This window comes from Syngnathus typhle, linkage group LG16 (genome assembly GCF_033458585.1).
Source record: "Syngnathus typhle isolate RoL2023-S1 ecotype Sweden linkage group LG16, RoL_Styp_1.0, whole genome shotgun sequence".
NCBI lineage: Eukaryota > Metazoa > Chordata > Actinopteri > Syngnathiformes > Syngnathidae > Syngnathus > Syngnathus typhle.
Genome location: NC_083753.1, coordinates 4,938,756 through 4,962,895, shown reverse-complemented (window position 1 = coordinate 4,962,895; position 24,140 = coordinate 4,938,756). Strand labels below are relative to the sequence as shown.

The following is a 24,140-nucleotide window of genomic DNA, read 5'->3' as shown; positions in this document are numbered from 1 at the left end:
GAAACGCCTCCTCTGGTAAATCTGCCAAAGCTGAAATCCATGTGTGGAGAACAAATGTCGACTCCTTCAAACGGAACTCTATTGCTCTTTTATTGCGCTTGTGACATGCTTCACATAATCAATCATCAACAGAAGGAAGACATTCCAAAAGAGAGTGCTGACAGCGCTGTGCCGTGCTGCGGCGACCGACTCACCTACTGCAATATTATTTGGTCGTCTTTTCCACAGATGCTCATAAAAGTCTCAGCACCGATCAATCTGCAGTCCCTGGCCAAAATTGGTGGCAAATCCAAAGTGACATTTACAAGTTACAACGTGCTGACTGATGGTGCTTGGACCGTGATTCGGGGTGGAAGCGCAGAAGCCAGCGGCAGATTTGGACACCATTCCCCTGCTTCTGCTTGTTTGAAGGCTGGACACCCTGACACCCGACTATTTGTTTTGGCACAAAGAGTGTCTGTCCATCCTGTGTGCGCACACCCCTTCTCACTTAGGGCTCGGGCGGATGCCAGCTGATTTCAAATTCAAAGTCTGCTTTGTTGTCAAGGTCTTCACGTGTCAAGACATACATTGCGTTTCCTACTAGACTGAAAGTCCCCGTGGCGAGCAATTGTCACACTTTTGGCTTTGACATAGTGACTGTCGAATTGTCAGGTCCGATAGACGCGGGGTTTTTTTGGGCTAATTTTCCTGAAGATTGCTTGGCGCCTTTTGTGGTAAACGGGAACCGATTGGGACACAATGACGGCAAATGTCTGCGTGTGGTTCTTTTGAGTGGCTGCTCGGGGGAACGGCTTGTCTTTCAGCCTGGGCCGGAGAGACGCACTTTGATTCGGTTTGAACTTTCTGCCGTTGGATGACCACTTGGGCTCGGGCGGAGTCTTCCGGGACTTCTTCCTCGGGAGTCGGGAGAGTCGCGCGGCTCCCACCACCTTCAGCTCAACCGGAGCTTCCGAGATTCCCGCCACGTTGCGAGCTCGGCAGCGATACTCGCCGGCATCCTTGAGCGCCAAGTCGTCCAAGCTGATGATGGACCAGCGCACGCCGACTCCAGGGGATCCCTGCATGGCTAGAACGGCAAAGCCGGCCGACTCAGAATGGGCTGCTTTTTTTGAGCAAAGGGATGGAAATTGGAGCAACGTGGTAGGAAGGGAATGCAGTTGCGCTTGTGACAATAGCCACGTACGCGGCTTTGGCCGGGTTGTACAAATGAAAGTGGACGGGCAAATACGTCTTACAACTTTTCAAACTGCTGGGGATTGCTCGGATGTCATCCGCGACGTCCCGTCGACAGCAACCTGAGAGGGGAACGGCACGGCTTTAGACTGGCGGCTTGGGCGAGACCGTTTGGAAGCCTTACCAGCATAGTTGGAAGTTTTGAGCCACGTCAAAGTCGGCGTGGGGTAGCCGGTAGCGTCGCAGCGGAGAATGACGTGACTTCCCAGCAGCGATACCACTCGAGCGGCTGCGGGCCGGACGGAGGGTCTGCTACAGCGGGGCAGCTGGGCTTTGGACAGCGGGATCCCGGACGGAGCGCCCGGAGATGCGCTGCACGTGAGCAGCTGGTCCATGAGAACCACGGGGCTCCCCGGGGACATTGACAATGACGCCATCAGGGAGATCTGGCAGTCGCACAACCACGGATTGTCATGGAGACCTGGGGTGAGCAGCCAGCAAAATGGACTATGATTAGCTGACGGCTAAGTTGAAACAAAACCCCACGGTAAGATTCTCTTTCTACCCAAAATCCGTCTCGGCACCGATTTCTCGCGTTGGCCCAGAAGCGGGAACCAAAGGTCCAACATTTGGGCCGACAACGTCGTCAGCCTGCAAAGAGGAGCAAAGTGGATGGAGCTAAGAAGAAGCAGTTAGCCGAGGGAGCGGCGGCGTCTGCTCGCACCTGTTACCGGATAGGTCCAGGTAGGTGATATTGGGAAGAAAGACGGCAGCGTGAGACGGAAGGCTGGCTATTCGGTTATTGTGAAGACCCAGAGTCTGAAGGCCAGGCATGTCCCTCAGGCCCTCCCAAGGGAAGGCGCTGAGGAGATTGCCATCCAGACGCAGCTCTCTCAGGGCTCTCAGGTTCACAAAGCTGCTGGGGTGGATGCTGGTGATGGAGTTGTAGGTGAGCCACAAGAAAAGCAGCTCTGACAGGTTGAAGAAAGCCGCTCTGGGCACCCTGCTAATCAGGGTCTTTTCCAGACGAAGTTTCACCGTGTCAGCGGGGATATCCAGAGGTACGGTTGAGATTCCAGAGTCGCTGCATTGCACCGACCTGATGTACAAAAACAGACCCGTTACATTGGGATGTAAGCAGGCGCGGCGTGGCGTGGCGTGCCGCGGCGTGGCGTGCCGCGGCGTAGCAAGCCGTGCCAGGCCCAGACCAGGCCTGGCCTGGCCTGGCCTGGCCTGGCCTGGCCTGGCCTGCCCTGGCCTGGCCTGGCCTGCCCTGGCCTGCCCTGGCCTGCCCTGGCCTGCCCTGGCCTGGCGTCCTTCTTTGCGTAATACATAGCCTCCTGCTAAATATTAGCAACCTCCATCTCTGTTCCTTTTTAAAGCTCGGGTCCCGGCCAACCATCGTGTGAACCATTTTTCTTCACGAGGCACACCCACAAAAGGCTAGATATAGCTAAGGAGCAAAAAAAGTGCCACTCAACCTGAGGTCTGGTTTTTCTCTGGTCCCATAAACGCAGGCACATAAAAGTGGGCAGGAGTCGAGCGCCGACAAATGATATAGCAGGACGTGAAGGAAAAGCAGCAAATACATCTTTCATTCGAGAAATATTGTCCTTCCACAGGCCCTTTGTATCTCCATATTGTCTTTCCTGTCCAGTCTGAGTTTGCCATCTACACTTTGGAGTGAAACTGAATCCCAGATTAGCTGGGATTACACTTCTGTAATCCTAGGGTGCAGGGACGTGCACTCATAGGAGGCAGGTGAGGCAGTGCCTCACCTTGCCACCAGGGGCAGTAAAGGGCTCAACATGGTTTCCTCAGCTGTCACCATAAGTTGTTAAAAAACGAATCATATAATAAAACATAATATAATATCTCTCCTGTGGTCTATGCTTTTAATGCAATTTTGGTGTGTTTCCTATACATTTGGATCATTTTCATAGTCAAGATAGCTGTATTTCTTGTTCAAATAACAACGGGAGACGCGAATCATGGAGGCTGGGGCAGTGACAGGTTGTGCCGCTCAGGGCGTGCGTGTGAAAGTGTGCACCCCTCACACACTGTGCAAACGGCGCGTGCTTGCTTGCAGTCAGCGAGCGGGTGAAAATACGAGCCTTGAGGCAGCCAGTACCTTTGCCGCGAAGATGGGGCGATAGTGAGCCTCCGGCTAATAGTTCACGACACGGGTAAATGCGAGAGTAAATGAAGAAGAAGAAAAACAACCAACAACATTCGGTGCTAATGCGTTGCTATTTGGCTTTGTTTTCCCTGGCAATGGAGGATATCATCTCGAAAATAAGAAATGATTCAAAACGTGACTTTCAGTCAAAGCATAAGTAAGGGAAGATTTGCGAGGATTAATTCAAACTACGGGCCGGACTACAACACGTTCGTTTCAGAAGGATTGGTACTCTAAAAAAGACTGGCTTTGTGGTTGTGCTGCCAAAAATCGACTTTATTGCTTTCCCTGTCATCGAGATCTTCGTCCAGAAGGATGGACTTCATTTACAAGTAAAGGTAAGAATACTGCAGTGGTGTGTTTAAATGTGCAGTGCAGAATGGGATAACAACCATGTATCCATGTAAATCTGTCTTGTGAGTCAGTGCCTTAGTGTCATACAGTACGTTTGTAAATCTGACTGTGTCAGTGCCTCCCTCACCAACCCCAACCCTCAGCGCACGTCACTGCTAGGGTGGCAAGGCTAGTTTAAAGCCTGAAGGACCACAAATAATAAACACTAGAGCCACAACAACAATTGATGACGAGACCGAGGCAATTAGTCAAATCTATCAATGGAGCGCTTTCGGCTTCGTAAACAATGTGGCATCTTTTGGGGGGAGTGCTAAGGACAAAGATGTAACAAATTCCACGTGTATTTTAAAGTATTTTCAGTAAACGTACATCATCTATCGTCGAGTATCTAGCTAAGGAGATTAAGTTATGAACATATACTGAAAATTGCTCCGTCACGTTGAACAAAACGTGTTTGTTTGTTTGTTGTTGTTGTTGTTTTACAGTGCGCAGTGCGCGCCGTGACGGTGAGTTCAATTGATAGTAGGAATCTCGAGCTCTTTAGCGCTCACTTTAACGCCAGAGTTGCGTGCTCCCTGCTCGTCTCGGCCTTATGACTGTGCAACAAAACATATGACTGCGGTCATATTCGCACATAGCCTCGATTCGATATCTGGCTTGTAACATCCGTCAACCTTGCTGAGTTGGAGATCCGATTACAAGAAGAGAAGAGGCTTGATTCGAATTCGTATTGACAAGTGCGAATCCCGACATTTTTAGCGTCATTTGAATGCATCGGAAGTTGGAGCGCAGCACAACATGCGCCTAGCAGGTTCCAAAAGTGCAGCAGGGGACTAATCGTGTTTTTGATCCATGGCACAGCCAACGTCCCCAGTGGCATTGTGCACCCATGATTGGCATCATCGACGTGACTTGACCGAGTCCTCGCTCGACGCAAGACAGACGGCAGCACAGCCGCAGCCGAACCGGGTAAAGCCAGTTTGCTAACAAGCTAGCCTTGGCTGTTTATTCGCTCGCTCGCTCGCTCGCTCGCCCGCCCGCCTCATAGTGCTTTACATTTATTCCGGTTGAAATGTATTCACTTTAACTGTCAACTCCACTCTAAACTGGGATCGAGAATTCATTTCAAATGGAGAGAGAACGTTAACAATGGCTGCATTTTTTGTAGAAATAATTCTTTTGGCATGGCTGCCCTCTTTGTGTTGCCACTGATGCAGCATAGATTGTTTCAAACAAGCCCTTGTCTTGGCTCTTGTCTTGGCTCTTGTCTTGGCTCTTGTCTTGGCTCTTGTCTTGGCTCTTGTCTTGGCTCTTGTCTTGGCTCTTGTCTTGGCTCTTGTCTTGTGTCTTGTGTCTTGTGTCTTGTGTCTTGTGTCTTGTGTCTTGTGTCTTGTGTCTTGTGTCTTGTGTCTTGTGTCTTGTCTTGTGTCTTGTGTCTTGTGTCTTGCTCATTTGAATTTGTCTTGTCCTTGCTCATTTGAATTTGTTTGCAGCTTGACGGGAGTATGAGCCGAGCACTACCGCTGCGTCATCCCGGCATGAGTTGGCTGCTGGAGGACGATCCCAGCACCAGGGAGCCCACGCTGGATGAGTGTGTGCGCATGGGGACGCTGTTTGGGATGTTCAATAAGTGTCTGCGAGAGATGGGGTTCAGCCGGATGTACTTTGGGGACAAAATAGTCGAACCGGTGCTGATTGTCATCTTCTGGCTACTGCTGTGGTTCCTTGGCATTCAGGCACTGGGACTTGTGGGATCTCTGTGCATCATCATCATTTACATCCAGGAGTAATCAATGGATGCTTCTGCACGTTTCACCTTTGGACGACACTGCGCGATGGGCCGATCCAAACCCTTTTATCCGCCGGCCCTGCTGCCACGCTGACTAATAGAGGCTTTGGAGCGATCAGTGGAGGAATAAAGCTGTTTCTTCTTCAAGATGCAAAAGAACTTTTTTTTTTTTTTCTTCCAAATATGCATCCGTGTGTCGGATACCAACGGTGACTTACGCAGTGTCAACTCTTGAGGCCTTTTTGCAATTGCTCGCACTTTGAGGTGATCTACTGTATATCTGGGAAGGGGGGAATTGATACAAAAAAACAAATACACTCTTTTAATTTCAAGATAAGAAGGCTCAGTCCTCCATTCTTTTCCGGTTGGTACAAATCTTCTTGAACAAAATAGCCTAGAGATTCGGCCGGGGTTCAACTGTAGTGCTGTAGTCTTCCTTGTAAAATATCACATCCAGTCTGAGCACATTTGAACAACTAATATGTGCACAATGGAAGTTCATAGAGCAAAATATGTTGGCCGGCTCAGTGGCCTAGTGCTAGAGTGTCCGCCCTGAGACTGGAAGGTTGTGGGTTCAAACCCTGGCCGGCCAGGTCGTACCAAAGACTATAAAAATGGGACCCATTGCCTCCCTGCTTGGCACGCAGCATTAAGGCTTGGAATTGGGGGGTTAGATCACCAAATGATTCCCGAGCGCGGCGGTACCCACCGCTGCTGCTCACTGCTCCCCTCTCCCCCAGGGGATGGATTCAAATCACATGGGGATGGGTTAAATGCAGAGGACAAATTTCACCACACCCAGATGTGTGTGTGACAATGAGCATTGGGACTTTAACTTTAAATATGATTTGGTTGAGATGAGCTCATTGTTCAGTCACACCCCTCCACATCAGACTTATCCAAGCAATACTGTCTGTCCTTTGGACCTTGCTTTGTGCAATGGGTCATTAAAGTTCACTCTTGCTGATTGTATTCTTCCAGGGCAGAGGAACTAATAAAGTTCCTTTTTGAAAAGTGTAGAGGTTTCCTCCGACCGCTAGAGGGCATCGGACTATCAGCTCGTGTTGGTTGCTTCTGTTGGCGTCACGCTTTCCGCCGGTGTTGCTGCTTTCCTCTCTCTTCGCGTCCTGTCTGGAGCTTCACGCGCAGCCAACTTTCTTCCCTTGGTAAGTTTCCCATTTGACTTGTGATTGGTCGCGCGTGTGTTTCGAGCGCCCGCAGCATGTTGAGTCGATTGTGGTGATGGCTGAAAGTGTGTGCGTTTGCAGAGCTCGCTGAAGGTGTGTGCGTTTGCAGAGCTCGCTGAAGGTGTGTGCGTTTGCAGAGCTCGCTGAAAGTGTGTACGTTTGCAGAGCTCGCTGAAAGTGTACGTTTGCAGAGCTCCCGCATCTGTCAGTCAACAGTTTGTGCCAGTGAGCAGTGCACGCAGGGGGGCTGGCGCCTCGGTGTCTTTTCGACAGCTCAGAAAGCAGAGAATAGAATCGAGTGTTCATCAACGCCTTCATCGTCAGCCATTTTCACTCCGAAGTCAAGCTGGGAACGAAGCCAGAGTGTCCAAAGTTGGAGAATTGACAATACATTACTCCTTGGCTTCAAGTGAACTTTTATACCTTGGTTTATTAAGGACAAAGCTTTCTGATGACTCTTGCCAGCGACCATCATAAAGTCAAGGTCGAGTACAGTTAAACATATACATCATTTACACTTGACTTGTACGTCAGCAAAGGGCCGAGACATGCGTGACAGTGAGCATCCGTCAAAGAAATGATCCCTAAAAAAGAAGTAGCGACAACTGACACACTGACTATGCACATTGCTCGCTGCTCAAAGTGTCACTAGGAGCTTCAGTGTCCATTGCCTCCCTCCGACAGAATGCGGCTCGGCTCTGTGAACTTCGCCGTAGCGATGTAGAACAAAGCGGGCCCGGGCACCAGGGCCAACAGCGGCAGGTCCTGCTCCAGCTTGTCCAGCCGTGAGATGGAGATGATGCCGTACGCGTGGAGCAGCCAGTGACTGAACAGGACAACCAAGCGCTTCTTCTTAGTAACCAGGTTCTTAAAAGACTGGCAGAGAAAGGAAAAGCGGCTGGCATGAGTAAAGGCCAAATGATTTGGAAAAGTTCACTGGGCCAAAACAAAACAAGATGATGGAAAAGGAAAATGACGAGCAGATGTGTTCCCAATGCTTAACAGTGTTTGGATGCACGCAATACAAACTGTTGTTGAGGACAGAGAACCAGTTAGTCCATTTCAAAATAGAAAGAACACATTGGAGGAAGGTGGAATAGTCTTACCTGTATCTCAGAAGCAGACATGTACACGGCCAAAGTGACGAGAGACAGGACAAGTATCATGTAGGGAAATGCGTAGTCTGAAAGAACCAAATGTAAAGCGTCGAGTGAAGACAAAGTGGTGTGGTGTGGTGTGGTGAGGTGAGAAAGAGCAGAGCAGAGCAGAGCAGAGCGTGTACTCACAGAGCAATCCCCCACCCACTGCCTGAAGCACAGTGAGGATGGGGAAGAAGTACAGAGCAGCGTAGATGCTCTTAAATCGATCCGATTTGCCCAGACCGCACGCTATCTTTTTCACCAACAGGGGGCGCAGCATCATCATCAGCACCAAGCAGAAGGCGTAATAGATTAACACAATGGTGTAGCTGACAAGGAGAAACATTGAGAAGAAATCAGTCTGACATTGATTTTTCTACACTGCCTCCCTACACACACACACACACACACACACATTTCTTTCTTTCTTTCTTTCTTTCTTTCTTTCTTTCTTTCTTTCTTTCTTTCTTTCTTGAAAAATTCCCACATTTCTGCTAGTATGATAAACTATTAATAACACATGCGGCAGTCCTTACAGTGGGTAGACGGCCTCCTGGGTGCAGTGTAACGTGTTGATGTAGTCGGGGCTGGGATTATACAGCATGGTGTACCAGTCCGACAGCATCTGGACTCGACACGAGTTGATACCCAGCGTCCCTATGGGCTCCATGACCAACAACGTGAGCACGGCAGACGCGCTGCACTCCAACAAGGCTGTGACGTGCTGCAGCAGAGCACTGGAACTGATGCCACAAAATGGTGTTGTTAAGCTAGGCAAAAAGCACTTTCCATCACCTGGAAGACTGACAATGGACACAGGCCACTGTTGCTTTGCTCATAGTTTGGAGAAGCTTTTGCAATACATCCTCCTCACCTCTTCTTACCGGAATACCACTCAACGAAGAACCAGTGAAGGACGAGAGGTAGCATGGCCATGAAGCCCAGATAGAGCCAATCATAAAGTTGAGGGGACTCAGTGCAACGTTCACACACTTTTTGGTGGTTGGCCCGCTCTCCACGAGGGCAAACCTGCAGTCCATCAAAAGACAAATTCTTTTTTTACTACTTGCATCAAAGTTGTCATTCAAAACTGCAGAACAAAACACACACACACACACACACACACACACACACACCATCGTTGAGTGCAAAAATGGACAACTCACTCCAAATTCCCCTAACCAAATCCACAAAACTTTATTAGTCCCACTCATGTTGTAACGACTAATTCACACTGATTGCGGAACAGATATGTTGCGGAGTCCGTTACAGAATCCGTAAATGCAATGCACACACCTTGGTGCGTGTTTGGAAATCCCCACCCGCCAGATCACGGGGGGCTCGTGCCGATCCCCGCTGTGGGTAATTTTTCCTCCAATAAATGTTTGTATTTTTACGTTGTTTAGTAGGTTTATACTTACACCACAGTCTCTTTCCACTGACCCATTGAACATTATTCTGCCACAGTACAGTCCTGGGCACGTTGCGCTCATGGCCACACCTGTTAGGGAGGGAGGGATGCATGGATGGATGGATGGATGGACGGACGGACGGATGGATAGATGACCATACGTTACTGATTACCAATTCGGAATTCAACATTGTTCGCATATTGATTTGAAATGTGTACTTAGGAAACAGAAACGTGTTGCAGCATCAAATGGAGAAATCAGCTGTGCTGAGCTAACAAAAGGCTTTCAAATATAGCCGTTTCAAATGTAGTGCTGATTAGATAATTCGGATGATGCGACATTTTCTGTTCAAATGTCAATCAGAACATGCCATTGTTACGACTACGTACTATGCCTTCGATTGTGTGGCTTAAGCGCAAAGCAACACTTTGGCCAAACCAACAACGCGTTGACATCTTCAGTCCTATTCTTCTGATAGCCGCGTTGCTTTGACCATAGAGAACATGGCCTGAACGTACTCTTAAATCCAATTCGATGTATTTGATGCGATCATGCGATCATGCGATCATGCGATCCTGCTCAGCTATCGTTCGAATTTGAGGAAGACTCAACTCGTCAAAACGTCACGCATATCATTTTGACTGGTGTTGATAAATGGTACTAACCCAACATTGCAAACAATTGGAGGCCTCCGTTGATGAGGTAGTTAGTCCGTTTTCAAAATAGAACGGAGTCAACACTTTTCAGCCACCGGGCCGCCGCTGCCAAACGTCACGTCGTGCAATACGTACGTAGGCATTTGCACCAAGACACTAACGCTGCACTGCCATGAGCGAGTTTCCCCTTTGTGCGAAACGTCAACGTTTCCGCCATATTACATGTGGAGGAAGCAAATGAAATGAAGCGCGGACTCCCGAACTTCGTCAAAGCGCCGGTCCATATACGATATTCGAAGAAGGTTAGAATTTGGAGTGAGACATGAAAATGAGACAGAAGTTGAAATTGTCAGTGTATTGTTTGCAAAACATTTCATTACGTTTCAGCGAATGACCGAGGCTTCTTCTACGCAATGGAGCGCAACACTGCCGCTGGCTGGCTGGCTGGCTGACTGACTGGCTGGGTGACTGACTGGCTGGGTGAGTGGCTGACTGACTGGCTGGGTGACTGGCTGGCTGTGGTGGCTGTGGTGGCGCTCCACTGTGCACTTTTTCAAGGCGTTTTTTCCGGCCGAAAAAAAGAAAAAGGGGGGGGGGGGGCAAAATAAATGTCACACACAGCGCATGATTGGAAACACAGTGCCTGACTTCATTCGCACGGTCGTTCCAAGTCATCCATATCAAAGATGCTTCTGAGATGACATCATTGTTGAATGAATTACTGCACAGTGGATGCCGTTTTCAATGCTTTGAACCTTCCTTTTCTAATGGAACCACTATATGTTCCGTCATTTAACTTGTCAAAATTTACAACGCCAATTTCCATCCCGAGACACGATGAACGCAGATGTTACCATGACAACCCAGGCAACGTCACCAAGGGATGCCATGCAGTGTGCTCAGAAAGAAGGCGTCGACGCGACGTCTCCAATCCGGGGAGGGAGGAAGGGAAGGGAAGGGCCGAGACAGTGAAGCGGCCGCTGGCTGGAATTTGCAATTAATCAGCAGCCAATGGATCTATCCATAAGCACTCGATTTTCGTTGGAAACACCGGAGGAAAAAACCAGTCCACGGAAAATGGATCTATTCATGAACTATCGCAGAATGGACAATAGATGTTTATTGGGGCAATTTTCAGAAATGGGGTTTTGCTAAATTGTTGCATTATATTGTTTGCACCCTGCTGTGGTCGCAACGCATTCAGAGAAGGAGGTGAAGCTGGAGACCGCACAATAAAATGGAATATTTTGACGTTGTCAGGTAACTAGTGAGCTCATTAGATTCAAGAGAGCATGGGAAATGAAGCATATCGTCTGACAGCTCGTGCTAAATCAAACAATTTATCAATGACTTATTCTAGCTGTGACGGCAAGTGTCTTGTTTTCGCATATTGAAATATTCACCCTCGGCGACGTTTGTTTGTTTGTTTGTTGTTTGTTTGTTTGTTGACGTGAATGCTAACAAATTCGTTTGGCAAAATGTTGCCCCGCTCCGTCCGTCTCTGACACTGCTGGTCGAAATGTAAATGAAGCTAAACGATTTGAAGTCATGTAAATAAATAATGAATATCAAAAGAAATCTAAAGCTGTTCCCATCACCAGAACCCCAAGATGAAGTGAGTTACTGGAGCTGCACACTGTGGATCAATCCAGCCTCATTCAATGACCTCTTCATCTTTCGAGGTCCACGGGGAGCCCACGTGACATAGAAGATCGGATTAAATTAGTGGAGCACACAAGACATTATGTCAACAGTCCTCTTCGACTCTTTTTATGTGATATCGCAAAACAGAAATGAACATTGGCAGAGTAAGGCAAGAAGCCATGCAGATGTCACGTCAGGATTCCGGACTTCACCACTGGACAGTGGAAGACTGCCCGCCTGCCTGCCCGCCTGCCTGCCCGTCTGCCTGCCTGCCATCCATATCCATCCATCCATCCAAAGTAGCAAAGTATGAAGAGGACCGCAATTTAGCTATGGCCATTAGTGGTGACCTTTGAAGGGACAAACTGAGTTTTTGAGCCTCATCAATGGAACCGCCTCCGTGGGCAAGCAGTGGTAGCAGGAGCACTGCCCCCGCCGCCGCCACCACCACTGATATGGTCGTTTTCAGCACCACAAGCACCCGCGTATCAAGGTAAAGCCTTCCACTGTGTCTTTTTTTCATTTGTGGTCATTCCAGTATCTATGACTTGAATAATGAAGGCACAAGCAACAGGATAAGGCCCACCCAGCATGAATACTGCAGTAGCTTTATTAGTGATCTTAACATCATGTTTTGAAAAGGGTAGTGTAGTGTTGTCACAATACCAAAATGTTAATTTTTTTTGATAGTGATCCCTCGATCGATCGTTTTTCGCCGGAGATGCGTATTTGGAAATTGAAATCTCAATGTGTTGACATTTCCAGCTCGTAGTGTTTCTTTTTGGCCGCTAGAGGGCATAGATGAGAAGAGTGGTTTTCTCGCTAGTCCGAACAGCCGCCAGACTGTGCATTTTATTTTCAAACACACACACGCGACTTATCCGATTTCTTCTTCTCGTTCAGGCTTGTTTACGCAGTGAGCAGTTACCTGGTGACTACCGCCTCAGAGGAGGCCACCCTACGGAGCAGCCAAAATGTCCAAGGAAACCACGAGGCAGCATCAGTAGCCAACGCGCACACAGCAGTCCTGATGGGCATTTTGGTGGCAGCTCAGGCCCTGGTTCTCCTCTTCATCTTCCTCCTCTCCAGTCTGGGCAACTTTGCGGTCCTGATTGTCATCGTCAAGCACCGGCAGCTGCGGACGGTAACCAACGCCTTCATCATGTCTCTGTCGCTGTCCGACTTCCTGGCGGCCGTCCTCTGCCTGCCCTTCTCCTTTGTCACGCTCTTCAGTAAGGACGGCGGCGTCTGGATGTTTGGAGAAGGTTTCTGCGTGGCCAATGGCTTTTTCAACACCTGCTTTGGAATCATCTCCACCCTGACTATGACTTTGATTTCCTTTGACCGCTACTGCGCCATCGTCAGACAGCCGCGTGCTAAGATGGGGCGGCGGATAGCCGCAAAGTTGTTGATTGGCGTGTGGCTGACGGCCATCGTTTTCTCTCTTCCGTGGTACGTCTTTGCGCCAAAGTCAAGGCGAGTCCACCGGGAAGGTTTTTCCCACTGTATGTACGTTTTCCATTCGGGGACCTCGCGTCTGGGCACGGCCTATAGCCTTTCTCTCATCACCGTGTGCTTTTTACTGCCCTTTGCCCTCATGTGTTTCTGCCATTACAAGATCTGCAAGACGGTTCGTCTCTCTGAAATCCGCGTGCGACCGGTGACCACCTATTCGTACTTGCTCCGATTCTATAGCGAGATGCGCACCGCCACCACCGTTCTCATTATGATTGTTTTGATCATTTTCTGCTGGGGTCCGTATTGTCTGATGGGCTTGATCAGCGCATTAGGGGACTACACATTCAACCCGGTGATGGACACGCTCGCCATCTGGCTGGCCTGGACAAACGGAGCCGTCAACCCGCTGATCTATGCCTTGAGAAACCCCAATATAGCCATGTTGCTGGGACGGGGTCGAGAAGACGGCTATCGGAGCCGATACATAGCCGCGTACTTGTCTAGCCGCATCCGGAAGCGAGAGATTGGACTCAATCGAGTGGAAAGGTTAAGGGATCACCGCTATGTAACTCGGGTGGGAGTTCATAATAAGAACAGGAGCTGCAGCAGCAGCAGCAGCAGACTCTCGAGTTCAAGTCCAGGAAAAGAACCCAGGGGGGAGAGTACAATGTGGGCCTGTAAGAACCGTGCCGTGTTTTTCTGCAAGGATACCAAGTCAGAAAGCACAACACTCCCCAACTTTGTCAGTGTCCCAATTATGACCACAGCTGACACAAGCCTATGAACTTCCGAAAAGTGGTGGGGGCATTTGATTGACGCATGTTGGATTGTTTTGCAAAGAAAGCTTTTGCATTTGAATTGAGACGGGTGTTCTTTGCCATGGACCGACTTTCGCTTTCGTGTTCCGGTAAGAGCCTTCCAGTAAAATGCTCCCATTACTTCCAATGGCTTTGGCTTTGTATTTGAACGCTTTTTTCTTCTCAATTGAACAAAAAGAGTAAGTATTTGACCTTTGCTTAGGATTTTGTGTCAACGAGCGATGAAGTCCGCAGCTCTTCACAGAGACGGTGAGGAGCCGTCTGCTAGCTGCATGGATGTCGGTGGCAGGCAGCTGGAAAGGAGCGGTCGGAGGTGCTAGAGCAGCCGGAGGCGCCGTGGTGGCCGGCGGATGACGAGAGCTCTGCTGGCGAGGATCTCCGGCACTGGGACAGCCAGGTACAAAGTAACTCTGGCGTACTACTTGCTATAAGCCAGTAGAAAGAAATACTTTTCTGCCTGCCAGCAAACTTTTCTCCTTCCACTTGGAGCTAACGGTTAAGGCCCCAGAATGTTTTGTCAATAAAACTGTCGTTTTCAGAAGGTTGTAAACGTTGCTTGCTACAATTTTGCCACTTCAAAACTTGACTTGGATACGTCAGAAGATCTGAAAGTAAGACGGTCGTGAGCTAGCTTAACTCATTCTTTCCTGGAGGCATTTTTCCACAAAGCCTAATGGTCGCAATTGATATACGCTCACAAATGAAACCATAGCAAACGTCTGACAAATAAAAACAAGCACTTTGCTGGAAGATTGCGAATAAGGTGGAGATTGGCATTCTACCGAATGGTCATCCAGGACAGCGCATGCATGCCCCAGTCAGTCAGTATTGATGGCCTGCGACTGTGCTGTGAGCCATCACAATGCACAATACGTGACGTTGATTTAGTGCAATGATGGTTGATACTTAGTTTCTCATTGGCAAAATGCGTCATTAGAGGAACAAACGGAACCAAGAACAAATGAGTGAGTGCCAATGAGGAAGTAGGGTGAATGCCAATTTGAAGTGACGTAGTTTCAGCATGCAGAGGGGGGGGGAGGAAATATTTGAGGTATGCATTCTAAGAGCTGCAATCTCCATACAGAAGCAGGCAAACAAGCTTCTCGCTCGCTCGCTCGCTCTCTCTCTCTGAATGCCATGGCAGAAAATCTAGTGGGTGAGGTCGGGGTGTGACTGCCTGGAGCAGGAATGCAGTCGTGTGTGTTTTAGCTCTCCACATAACTGCGTGCACTGTCAACCTGCCTCATCTGGAGAACCAAACGCAGCTCGGTTTTGCTCGTTGGAATCAGAAAGCAGAGGAGACCTTGTGTGAAGATTTTTGCCTCCAGATTAGGGGAAAGAAACAAACGAACGAGCTGATGTGGAAGATGCACGGTTTTCATTTTTGATGCAATCCACCAAATGACATGACTTTGGATGATCCTTTTCTTAAATAGCAGCCAGGGGTTTCATCTCCTTCAAGATCTGGGCTGTTTGTGGAAGGCGGAGGCAACAAGGCAACTTTTTTGTCCATTTTGTCACCGCTGTTGGTTGTAAGCATTAAACCACGCACACACTCACGCACACACACACACACACACACACACACACACACACACGCACGCACACACACACACACACATAAAGACAAGAAATGAGTTGAAATGTTTCAATGACATCTTCTGGTACCTGCCAAATATGGCATGGCACTGCATAACGTAGGAGCTCGTCTCATCCATCCCACAAAGGTCAAGAGTTTCGTAGCCCGCTGCATTGCTACTCTTTTGTCACATTGTTGTATACTAAATGAAGCTGGAAGGGTGTGCACGTGAATGGAATACCTGAGTGCTTCTTTACATTGGAACTTGGAAGCAAGCGCTCTTGTTTCCGGAAACTAGCCGCAGTTGGCCAGGAGAGTAGAATAGAAAATGATTTGTCTCGACATAACATTTTAAACAGAGGCATGTTGTGTTTTCATCTCATGTCCATGAGAACGTCAGTCCCAAGTTGGCACCTAGAGAAACTGCACTGTGTGCTAAATTGTTGAAGGACTACAACATTATCTCACAAGCTGTGTTAGCCACAGTTTTTTCTATCGCTCAATCTCTTTTAGTAGCTGATACAATGATGGCAAAGCAAGGAAGCAAAACTCACTGTTCCATAAATATGCCAAGCGTCCCAGCATTGTTTTGTATTACATTTCAAAGTAGCTAAGCTCCTCATCATTCCACACTAATAACAAAATGGAATTGGCCTCACGCGCTGTCGAAAAGAATTATGAATGAACAAAATGATTGTGGCTTCATTATGTGTAGTATGGCGATGATGCAAAGTGGTGGTTATCATTAATAACTGACGAGAGGAATTAGCCATGACGGAGCGCCACTGTGCACGGGGTACTGCTTTGCACACTGAGCCGCCCGCCCGCAGCGCAGCGCAGCACAAGGTGCGGGGCGCGCGCGCTTGGATTCCAGCTCCCGCACTTTGCGTACCCTTTGCATGTTGCTCCCGGGCGGGCGGGCGGGCCTGCGTGCGTGGCTTTCCTCCCACACGCGCTCCAAACAGGCCCTCGGTGTGAGTGCGTGTGGGACTTGGTCTATGTGCGGAAAGGGGCTGATTTGTTCTTTTTTTCCGCCCTCCGTTCCAACAGGAAACAGCACCATAGGAGACAGTACTCATTTCACCTGGTAAATTGTGACAGCGCTCATCAAAAGAGCTAGGTCAATGCAAATGTTGTTGTTCTGCCTGTCATATTGTGCACGTGTACCCAGCCCAGCCCAGCCCAGCCAATGAAAGGAGAATGACTATCACGCTCAAGGTATAAGCCTTGCTATTCTGTTTTTAGGCAAGCCAGGGAACATGACATCTGAGGGGGGGCACCTGTTTGCCACCTTATTCCCTTGCTGTTTCAAGAAGGAGCAAGTAGAAATAAGCCACTTGCAGCACAATGCCAGGGCAGCGGCGGCACTGGAGCCCACCTTAGCGATGCCCCCCGCCCAAGAGCTGGACGCTATGTTCGCCGAGCTGGTTGTGAGTACTCAAAGTCAACAGTCGGCTTTATTGTCAATTTCTTCACGTGCCAAGACGCACAAAGAAATCGAAATGACGTTGCCACTCGGCGAGATGCAAGCGGCTTGGGCTCCCTCCTTTCTTCTGATCTTCCTTCCCCCTGTCTTGAAGGATGAACTGGACCTGACAGAGGAGCACCGCGCTGGGATGTTTGCATTGCCAGCGGAGAAAAAATGGAAGCTTTACTGGAGTAAGAAGATGGTAAGAAGCACATCTCATTGAGCAGCAATGTTGCTTTCCTTCAGCGTGCGTGTGGAATTGCGCTGCCGATGGCAATTTCTTTTGGCTCATATGGGGTTGTATTTCAGGAGGTAGAAGAGAATCAAGGAGCAACTAGCCTTCCAGAGTATTATATTGACCAGCTCCATTTAATGGCCACTGTAAGTCGATGACCATTTCTTTTGACACTGAAAGAAGTGAAGAGTTTCAAAGTATAGCTTGCTTTGGATTGTTTGTCTGTCTGTCAGAGAAAGACCTTGCTGATGATGGAGGATGAAGAAGATCTGCGAAGACAAAGGCTTGTCGAAGGCCTCAAAACAGCTCTGAGGACACAACCCATGAGGTACGTTCGCACTATAGGCTACAATTACCAGAGCCATCCGGAGAGGGCGTTCCGACCCAGGTCTCGGATTTGGAGGCGTTGACTCTCATCCCGGCCGCTTGGCGCTCGGCTCCGGCGAGAGAGCCGGAGATCGCGGCTCGAAGAAGCCGACAGCGCCGCCTAATCTGCAAAACGGAGAGATGCCGTGCCGCGCTGAAGTCACCAAAGCCGCCGGCCGTCTCCCCTCGACTGCGCTCGCTCTCGGACTCTCAGAGTCTTTGTACGTCCTTTTCAACTCTTTGCAGCTCTCTGCTCGATCTCACACAGGTTTGTCACGAGGTTTCTGGAGCTGGACGGCCTATCGTGTCTCTTGAACTTTCTCAAGTCAATGGACGACGAGAGGACCGAGTCCCCCGTCCGCACGTCTTTGATTGGCTGTGTCAAGGCTCTGATGAACAACTCGCAGGGAAGAGCTCACGTTCTGGGACACGGCCAGAGCATCGACGTCATCGCGCAAAGCCTCGCCGCGGAAAACATTCAAACCAAGGTACGCACGCCGATGCGAGAGCGTCAGCCAGTGAAATATATTCCCGAATGCGACGTTGCCTTTTGAGAAGTGGTTTCGAAGGCCCCAATAAGCCATCTGATGTGGACTACCGTTTACAAACTTCAGCGTATTGCTCTAGGTGCGACTGTTGTCATTTGGTGAATCTGCACGTGTCTCGCCTTTGTTCTAAGAAAGGACATGTGAACGTCTCTTGGCAAGCTATTGGAGAATGCGGCGGGACTTTGATTGTCTTTCTCCTAGGTTGCCGTTCTGGAGATTCTGGGTGCAGTTTGCCTGGTGCCCGGAGGCCATAAGAAAGTACTGGAGGCCATGCTCAACTACCAGACCTTTGCCTCAGAGAGAACACGCTTCCAGGTCACACATATTGAGCCATTGATTTTGCACGCTTGAGTTCAGTTGAAAGCTGACGTCCGAGGCCCCGCGGCAAGCAGTCAATAGCGGTCGCTGTAAATTCAAGTTAAGTTCAAGTCCCAATGATCATTGTCTCACACACATATCTGGGTGTGGTGAAATTTGTCCTCTGCATTGAACCTATCCCCGTGTGATTTGAATCCATCCCCTGGGGGAGAGGGGAGCAGTGAGCAGCAGCGGTGGGTGCCGCCGCGCTCGGGAATCATTTGGCGATCTAACCCCCCCAATTCCAACCCTTAATGCTGAGTGCCAAGCAGGGAGGCAATGGGTCCCATTTTTATAGTCTTTGGTATGACCCGGCCGCCCAGGGTTTGAACCCACAACCTTCCAGTCTCAGGGCGGACACTCTACCACTAGGCCGCTGAGCTGATAAATACCAAAGACAAGAAGTCCCTGGCATCTTGTTGACGTTTAAAGCTTCGGACGTGCAACGAGGATCCTTTTTGCATTTTGTCATTGTGACCCTTCCCCATCCTCCTCTCTTTCACCAATGATTGGAGTGGAGGATTTGGTCTGAAACAGCCACATGACTGTGCGACGCGTGATGCTGATTCTGTGCAGACACTGGTGACGGACCTGGATCGAGCCACAGGTCGCTACAGAGATGAAGTGAACCTGAAGACTGCCATTATGTCCTTCGTTAACGCCGTGCTGAGCCAAGGACCAGGCGAGGTAATATCTGTCAGCAACTCTTCTTGTGTTGTGTTGTATTGTCTTGTTTTGTTTTTTTTCTCTTTTTCTTCAGAGCAGTTTGGAGTTCCGTATCCATTTACGCTACGAGTTCCTGATGTTGGGCATCCAGACAGTCATTGATAAACTTCGCTCCCACGATAATGCCACTCTGGACAGGTGTGTGTGATCACTGAAAGGGCAATTTGTATGGAGCCTTATTCTTTTGCCACTTGGCGAGCGTATGGCAACTGTGTGTTGTCTTGCAGACATCTGGACTTTTTTGAAATGCTGAGGAATGACGACGAGCTTCAGTTGGCCAAACGTTTTGACCTTGTGAGCCAGCCAGCCGGCCGGCCAGCCACTCGCTCGGTCCCCGTCCATGAAATACAACCCGTGACGACGATTGCCATGCCGAATATGATTCTATGACTGATTTCAGGTTCATATGGAAACCAAGAGCGCAAGCCAGATGTTTGAGTTGATCAGGAAACGTCTATCGCACACAGAAGCGTACCCTCACCTCCTGTCTGCGCTACAGCATTGTCTCATGATGCCATGTAAGGCAATTTACAATGGAGACAAATGGATTTCAACTCGATGTAAGAGTGTCTCTCTCCCTTCCTTGCTTCCTTCCTTGTGTCCTTCCTTGCTTCCTTCTTTGCTTCCTTCCTTCTTTGTGTCCTTCCTTGCTTCCTTCTTTGCTTCCTTCTTTGCTTCCTTCCTTGCTTCCTTCCTTGCTTCCTTCCTTGCTTCCTTCTTTGCTTCCTTCCTCCCTCCCTCCCTCCCTCCCTCCCTCCCTCCCTCCCTCCCTCCCTCCCTCCCTCCCTCCCTCCCTCCCTCCCGCCCTATGTTGTGGATTCACAGTTAAGCAAAACAGTACCATGATTCAATACTGGGTGTTGTTGGATCGGATTGTTCAGCAGCTGGTCCTGCAGACAGACAAAGGCGAAAATCCTGACCTTGCTCCCTTGGAAGACTTCAATGTTCAAAATATCGTTCGAATGTAAGTAGTATTAATTGCCCACACAAGTTGCCTTCAACCTCATCTGTTTATGTTTTGCTCAAAAGGCTGGTCAAGGAAAATGAAGTCAGACATTGGAAAGATCAAGCAGATGCAATGAGAAAAGGTGAGAAGAAAGCAAGCGTGAGGGTTCAATGCTTTCAAGACATCTCACCCCCCACCCCGCCCCCAGATCATCAGGCACTCAAACAACGCTTGGAAAAGAAAGAAAGGGAGTGTGAGGCCAAGAACAAGGAGAAAGAAGACATGATGACAATGCTCAACAAGTTGAAAGACAAACTGGAGCGGGAGAGCAATGAACACAAACAAGCCCAACAACAACTGGCCCAAGTCTCGGCGCGCCTGAGCCAACTGGCTTCTTCCGTATGTTTGCGAGCGACACTGTGGTGAAACTAGCTCAACTCAAACTACCGTCTGCGTTCCACACTTTGAATTGATTTTTGGGCTTTTCCATCCAAAACGGTCGTATTTTATTTGAACGTGTGTTTTTGTCCACCAAGTCAAAGCGAAAGAAATCAGCAAGGTCATCTGCTCATTTGTCATTTGCAGAGTGTTCCGGGCGGCCCTCCGGTCACACCAGGAGGTTTGCGTCCATCTCCTGCTCTTCCTCCACCTCCGCCCCCACCAACGTTTGGCGATACTCCATTTGCTCCTCCACCACCACCTCCACCTCCTCCTCCTCTAGGAGCTCCTCTCGGAAGTATAAGGCAGAAGAATATTCCGCAGCCAGACAACCCAATGAAGTCCTTCAACTGGAGCAAGCTTCCTGAGGTACGAGTATTGATTGCCGCCTGCCTGCCTGCCTGCCTGCCTGCCTGCCTGCCTGCCTGCCTGCCTGCTGGCTTGACTCACTTGATAGTAAGGGGGGGTGGGGGGGGGTCGCTCTGGTCTAGCCTGCAGATAGCTAAAGCACTCCCATTCACTGCTCCCAATAAAAATCCAATGACACTTAACAGGTGATTTTTTTTATTCCCCCCACCCCAAAGAGCAAAATAAAAGGCACCATCTGGACAGAAATTGACGACCTGGAGGCATTCAAAGTCCTGGATCTTGCAGAATTCCAGCAGACGTTCTCAGCTTACCAGAGGCCACAAGTGCGTCACTTGACACCGCTTCTGCGTTTGGGATCTTCACACTGAACAATTTCCCCGTTCGACAGAAAGAAAGCGATGACGACAACGCCGTGGTCAAGAGAGTCAAAGAGCTTTCTGTGATCGACGGTCGCAGAGCGCACAACTGCAACATTCTCCTTTCGCGGTCAGTCAGCAAAAAGCCATTGCAGGAAATGGAAAGATCAAAGAAAAGAAAAGAAAAGAAAGGAAAAGAAAATGGCCTGATGGCAATGTTCTGCTTTTCTGTGCTGTGACAGGCTAAAACTGACAAATGGGGAAATTCGCTCCGCAATCCTATCCATGGACGAACAGGAAGATCTGCCAAGAGACATGCTGGAACAGGTAACGTGTGCAGAATATTCGAGCTCACAATCCAGTGCAATATTCATAGATTCATTATGCTGCATGTTTTCTGGCCTTCTTCTCCAATCAGTTTTTGTCACGTGCTTTCATTTTGACAGTAGAGCCAAACATGAAGCTGCATGCATTTCATGTATGTTGTGTTTGTGTGTGTGATTCAGCTTCTAAAATTTGTTCCTGAAAAAAATGACATTGAACTGCTGGAGGAACACAAGCACGAACTGGAGCGGATGGCCAAAGCGGACCGCTTCCTCTTTGAAATGAGCAGGTGGGACGAGCTTGGTTTGTCGCAGAACATCAACTTTGGACTGACTTCTTAAGCACTGGATTCCTCTAGCTTGGCTTTCCCTCTCTTTTAGGAAAGACGCCCTCATTTTCTAAAATATACCGGAATCGAATCATGTTTTGAGCCCAAAGCCTGGTCTTCCCTCCCTCGCATCCTCCCTCCCTCCCTCGCATCCTCCCTCCCTCGCATCCTCCCTCCCTCGCATCCTCCCTCCCTCGCATCCTCCCTCCCTCGCATCTCCCCTAACCCCGTTCCCTTTCCCTTCTAGGATCAACCACTACCAACAGAGACTTTTGTCTCTTGACTTGAAGAAAAGGTTTGCTGAAAGGGTGGCTGACATCAAACCCAAAATCAAAGGTGACCTCTTGAGCAAGGCGCTCGCTGCTGCAAAGGTGCGTGCCCGACGTCATTGGCAGGCCTTCTTCTTCTTTTCAGCTTTGCGCGCCGCATCCAGGGAGGTGACCCGGAGCCAAACGCTGCGGCAACTCTTGGAAGTGGTTCTGGCCTTGGGCAACTACATGAACAAAGGACAGCGGGGAAACGCTTGCGGATTCAAAGTTTCCAGTTTAAACAAGATTGCCGACACCAAGTCGAGCATTGACAAGTACGCTTTCCCGTTGCCTCCTCGTACAGCACACTCTAGCAAGCTATGAAATGGAGTCCTTTTGCAGAAACCTCACTCTGCTCAACTACATTGTCACCGTGTTGGAGAAAAAGTTCCCTGGCTTTGTGGCCCTGAGCCAAGAGTTGCGAAATGTGCCAGAAGCTGCAAAAGTCAAGTAAGTGCAACTGCCTTTGCCTTGGCTTGGCCCGATACGTTCTTTCCTCACCGTCTCGCCGTCTTTCTTTCTTTTTCTTTCTTTCTTTCTTTCTTTCTTTCTTTCTTTCTTTCTTTCTTTCTTTCTTTCTTTCTTTCTTTCTTTCTTTCTTTCAGTATGAAAGAATTGGAGAAAGACATGAACAATTTGCGATCCGCCATCAAAAGTGTCGAAGCGGTAAGAATATATATATTTTATTATTTTTTTCTTCTCCTTCCATTAATACCATAAAAACTAAACTTTTCATTCCTTTTTGAGGGCTCTTGTGGAGATGAACGAGAGACATAGCGCTCGCTACAACGAGACCTACCGTACACGTGTTTTCAATGTGTCTTTCTATCATATGTACGTATGTGTCTACCTGCACTTGCAGGAACTCCAGTACCAGCAAAGTCAAAGGTCTTTAGGCTCAACGGATAGATTTGTTCCTGTGGTCACGCAGTTCCTTACTGTGGCATCCTTCACTTTATCTGAAGTGGAGGAGTCCTATGTTGAGGCAAAACATCTGGTAAGTTATTTCTACATATTTCTCGTCAAGTGTTGCTTGAACTTTCGTCAACGTTCGCGCTTGCAGCTCGCCAAAGCACTACAACACTTTGGAGAAGACTCGGCCAAGCTGGAGCCCGACGAATTCTTCGGCATCTTCGATACGTTCCTCTCGTCTTTCTCGGAGGCCAAACAGGCCAACGAGGACGTGGCCCGACGCGAGGAGGAGGAAGAAAAACGCAAACTCCTGGAGGCCAAGGTACGGAACGCGGCGTCTCCATAGTTGTATCCCCTGCAGCAGTCTGATGTGACAATTAAATAAAAAAATAAAATAAAACCTCACTTTCACCGATTGCAACATTGTGGACAAATACTATACGTGTTGATTCTTTAAGAATGGAGTTCAACATTGCTTTTCGTTGCTTTTCTCCAGATGAAGAGAGAGCGCGAGCAGAAGGCAAAGAAATCTCAAGTCGATGTGCAAGGAGACGAGGGAGGTGAATTTGATGACTTGGTGTCGGCACTTCGCTCCGGCCAAGTGTTTGACAAGGACCTCTCCAAAATGATTCGCAAAAGACATCGGCGACAAGAAACTGTCAGCAACAACCGGGAGAGACCGGCGACAAAGCTCTCCCGGTGACGTGTGACTGAAGAGCAACCAACCGCCAGCATCTCCTTCAAGTTGCTGTTAGTGTCGGACAGTATCGGACCATGCGATCGCAGGGGCGCCACACGCCTATGAAGCCGTGTCCGTCGTAACCTGTCTCGCAGTATTGGAATATCATTTGAAATTTGATTTGCCTGTCTTTCAACTCGAGCTTTGACCAAGAACAAAGAGCACGTGCCAAGGGATTTCTCCATACAATGCAAAGCCCATCTAGAACGATTATTAAAAGTATTCAAATACAGAGCCCATCTCGAATTGTTCTGAATCTCATTGAAACGTCAAGGACAAAGGATGGTTTTCAGTCCCAGCGGCACCCATCGGTTGGTTGAACTGGGGCT

The 24,140-nt window shown here is 49.0% G+C and overlaps 4 protein-coding genes and 1 pseudogene across 7 annotated transcripts; 3 read left to right on the top strand and 2 right to left on the bottom strand.

Annotated features, from left to right (window-relative positions):
* Positions 1 to 82: 82 nt before the first annotated feature.
* Positions 83 to 2,578, bottom strand: lrit3b (leucine-rich repeat, immunoglobulin-like and transmembrane domains 3b). Its single transcript, XM_061301938.1, is given in 5 exon segments — positions 83 to 1,105; positions 1,239 to 1,298; positions 1,361 to 1,827; positions 1,901 to 2,275; positions 2,535 to 2,578. Coding segments are annotated over 5 exon segments (1,401 nt in total). The 3' UTR covers positions 83 to 650.
* A 1,616-nt stretch (positions 2,579 to 4,194) lies between these two features.
* On the top strand, positions 4,195 to 14,353 carry LOC133168957 (G-protein coupled receptor 135). Of its 3 annotated transcripts, XM_061300704.1 has the most exons (8): positions 4,195 to 4,678; positions 5,446 to 5,762; positions 6,480 to 6,664; positions 10,280 to 10,372; positions 10,725 to 11,152; positions 11,494 to 12,029; positions 12,440 to 13,901; positions 14,015 to 14,353. In XM_061300704.1, the coding sequence occupies exons 6-7, from the start codon at positions 11,923 to 11,925 to the stop codon at positions 13,776 to 13,778; spliced, it is 1,446 nt and encodes a 481-aa protein (XP_061156688.1). In that variant the 5' UTR covers positions 4,195 to 4,678; positions 5,446 to 5,762; positions 6,480 to 6,664; positions 10,280 to 10,372; positions 10,725 to 11,152; positions 11,494 to 11,922; the 3' UTR covers positions 13,779 to 13,901; positions 14,015 to 14,353. The 3 variants fall into 3 exon arrangements, with proteins under 3 accessions (XP_061156688.1, XP_061156689.1, XP_061156690.1); XM_061300705.1 differs by lacking the exons at positions 4,195 to 4,678; positions 5,446 to 5,762; positions 6,480 to 6,664 and adding an exon at positions 10,103 to 10,194; XM_061300706.1 differs by lacking the exons at positions 4,195 to 4,678; positions 5,446 to 5,762; positions 6,480 to 6,664; positions 10,725 to 11,152 and adding an exon at positions 10,103 to 10,194.
* Positions 4,562 to 5,499, top strand: fam241a (family with sequence similarity 241 member A). The gene is made up of 2 exons (XM_061301936.1): positions 4,562 to 4,678; positions 5,203 to 5,499. The coding sequence occupies exons 1-2, from the start codon at positions 4,562 to 4,564 to the stop codon at positions 5,497 to 5,499; spliced, it is 414 nt and encodes a 137-aa protein (XP_061157920.1).
* Positions 7,096 to 10,056, bottom strand: jkamp (jnk1/mapk8 associated membrane protein). 2 transcript variants are annotated; one of them, XM_061300710.1, is made up of 7 exons: positions 9,902 to 10,056; positions 9,246 to 9,325; positions 8,699 to 8,853; positions 8,361 to 8,567; positions 7,972 to 8,153; positions 7,792 to 7,868; positions 7,096 to 7,561 (listed from the first exon to the last, which is right to left on the bottom strand). In XM_061300710.1, exons 1-7 carry the CDS (start codon positions 9,906 to 9,908, stop codon positions 7,343 to 7,345), a joined length of 927 nt encoding a protein of 308 aa, XP_061156694.1. In that variant the 5' UTR covers positions 9,909 to 10,056; the 3' UTR covers positions 7,096 to 7,342. The 2 variants fall into 2 exon arrangements, with proteins under 2 accessions (XP_061156694.1, XP_061156695.1); XM_061300711.1 differs by lacking the exon at positions 9,246 to 9,325 and having other exon boundaries at positions 9,902 to 10,033.
* A 667-nt stretch (positions 14,354 to 15,020) lies between the features above and the next one.
* On the top strand, positions 15,021 to 24,043 carry LOC133168949 (disheveled-associated activator of morphogenesis 1-like; annotated as a pseudogene).
* Positions 24,044 to 24,140: the final 97 nt, after the last annotated feature.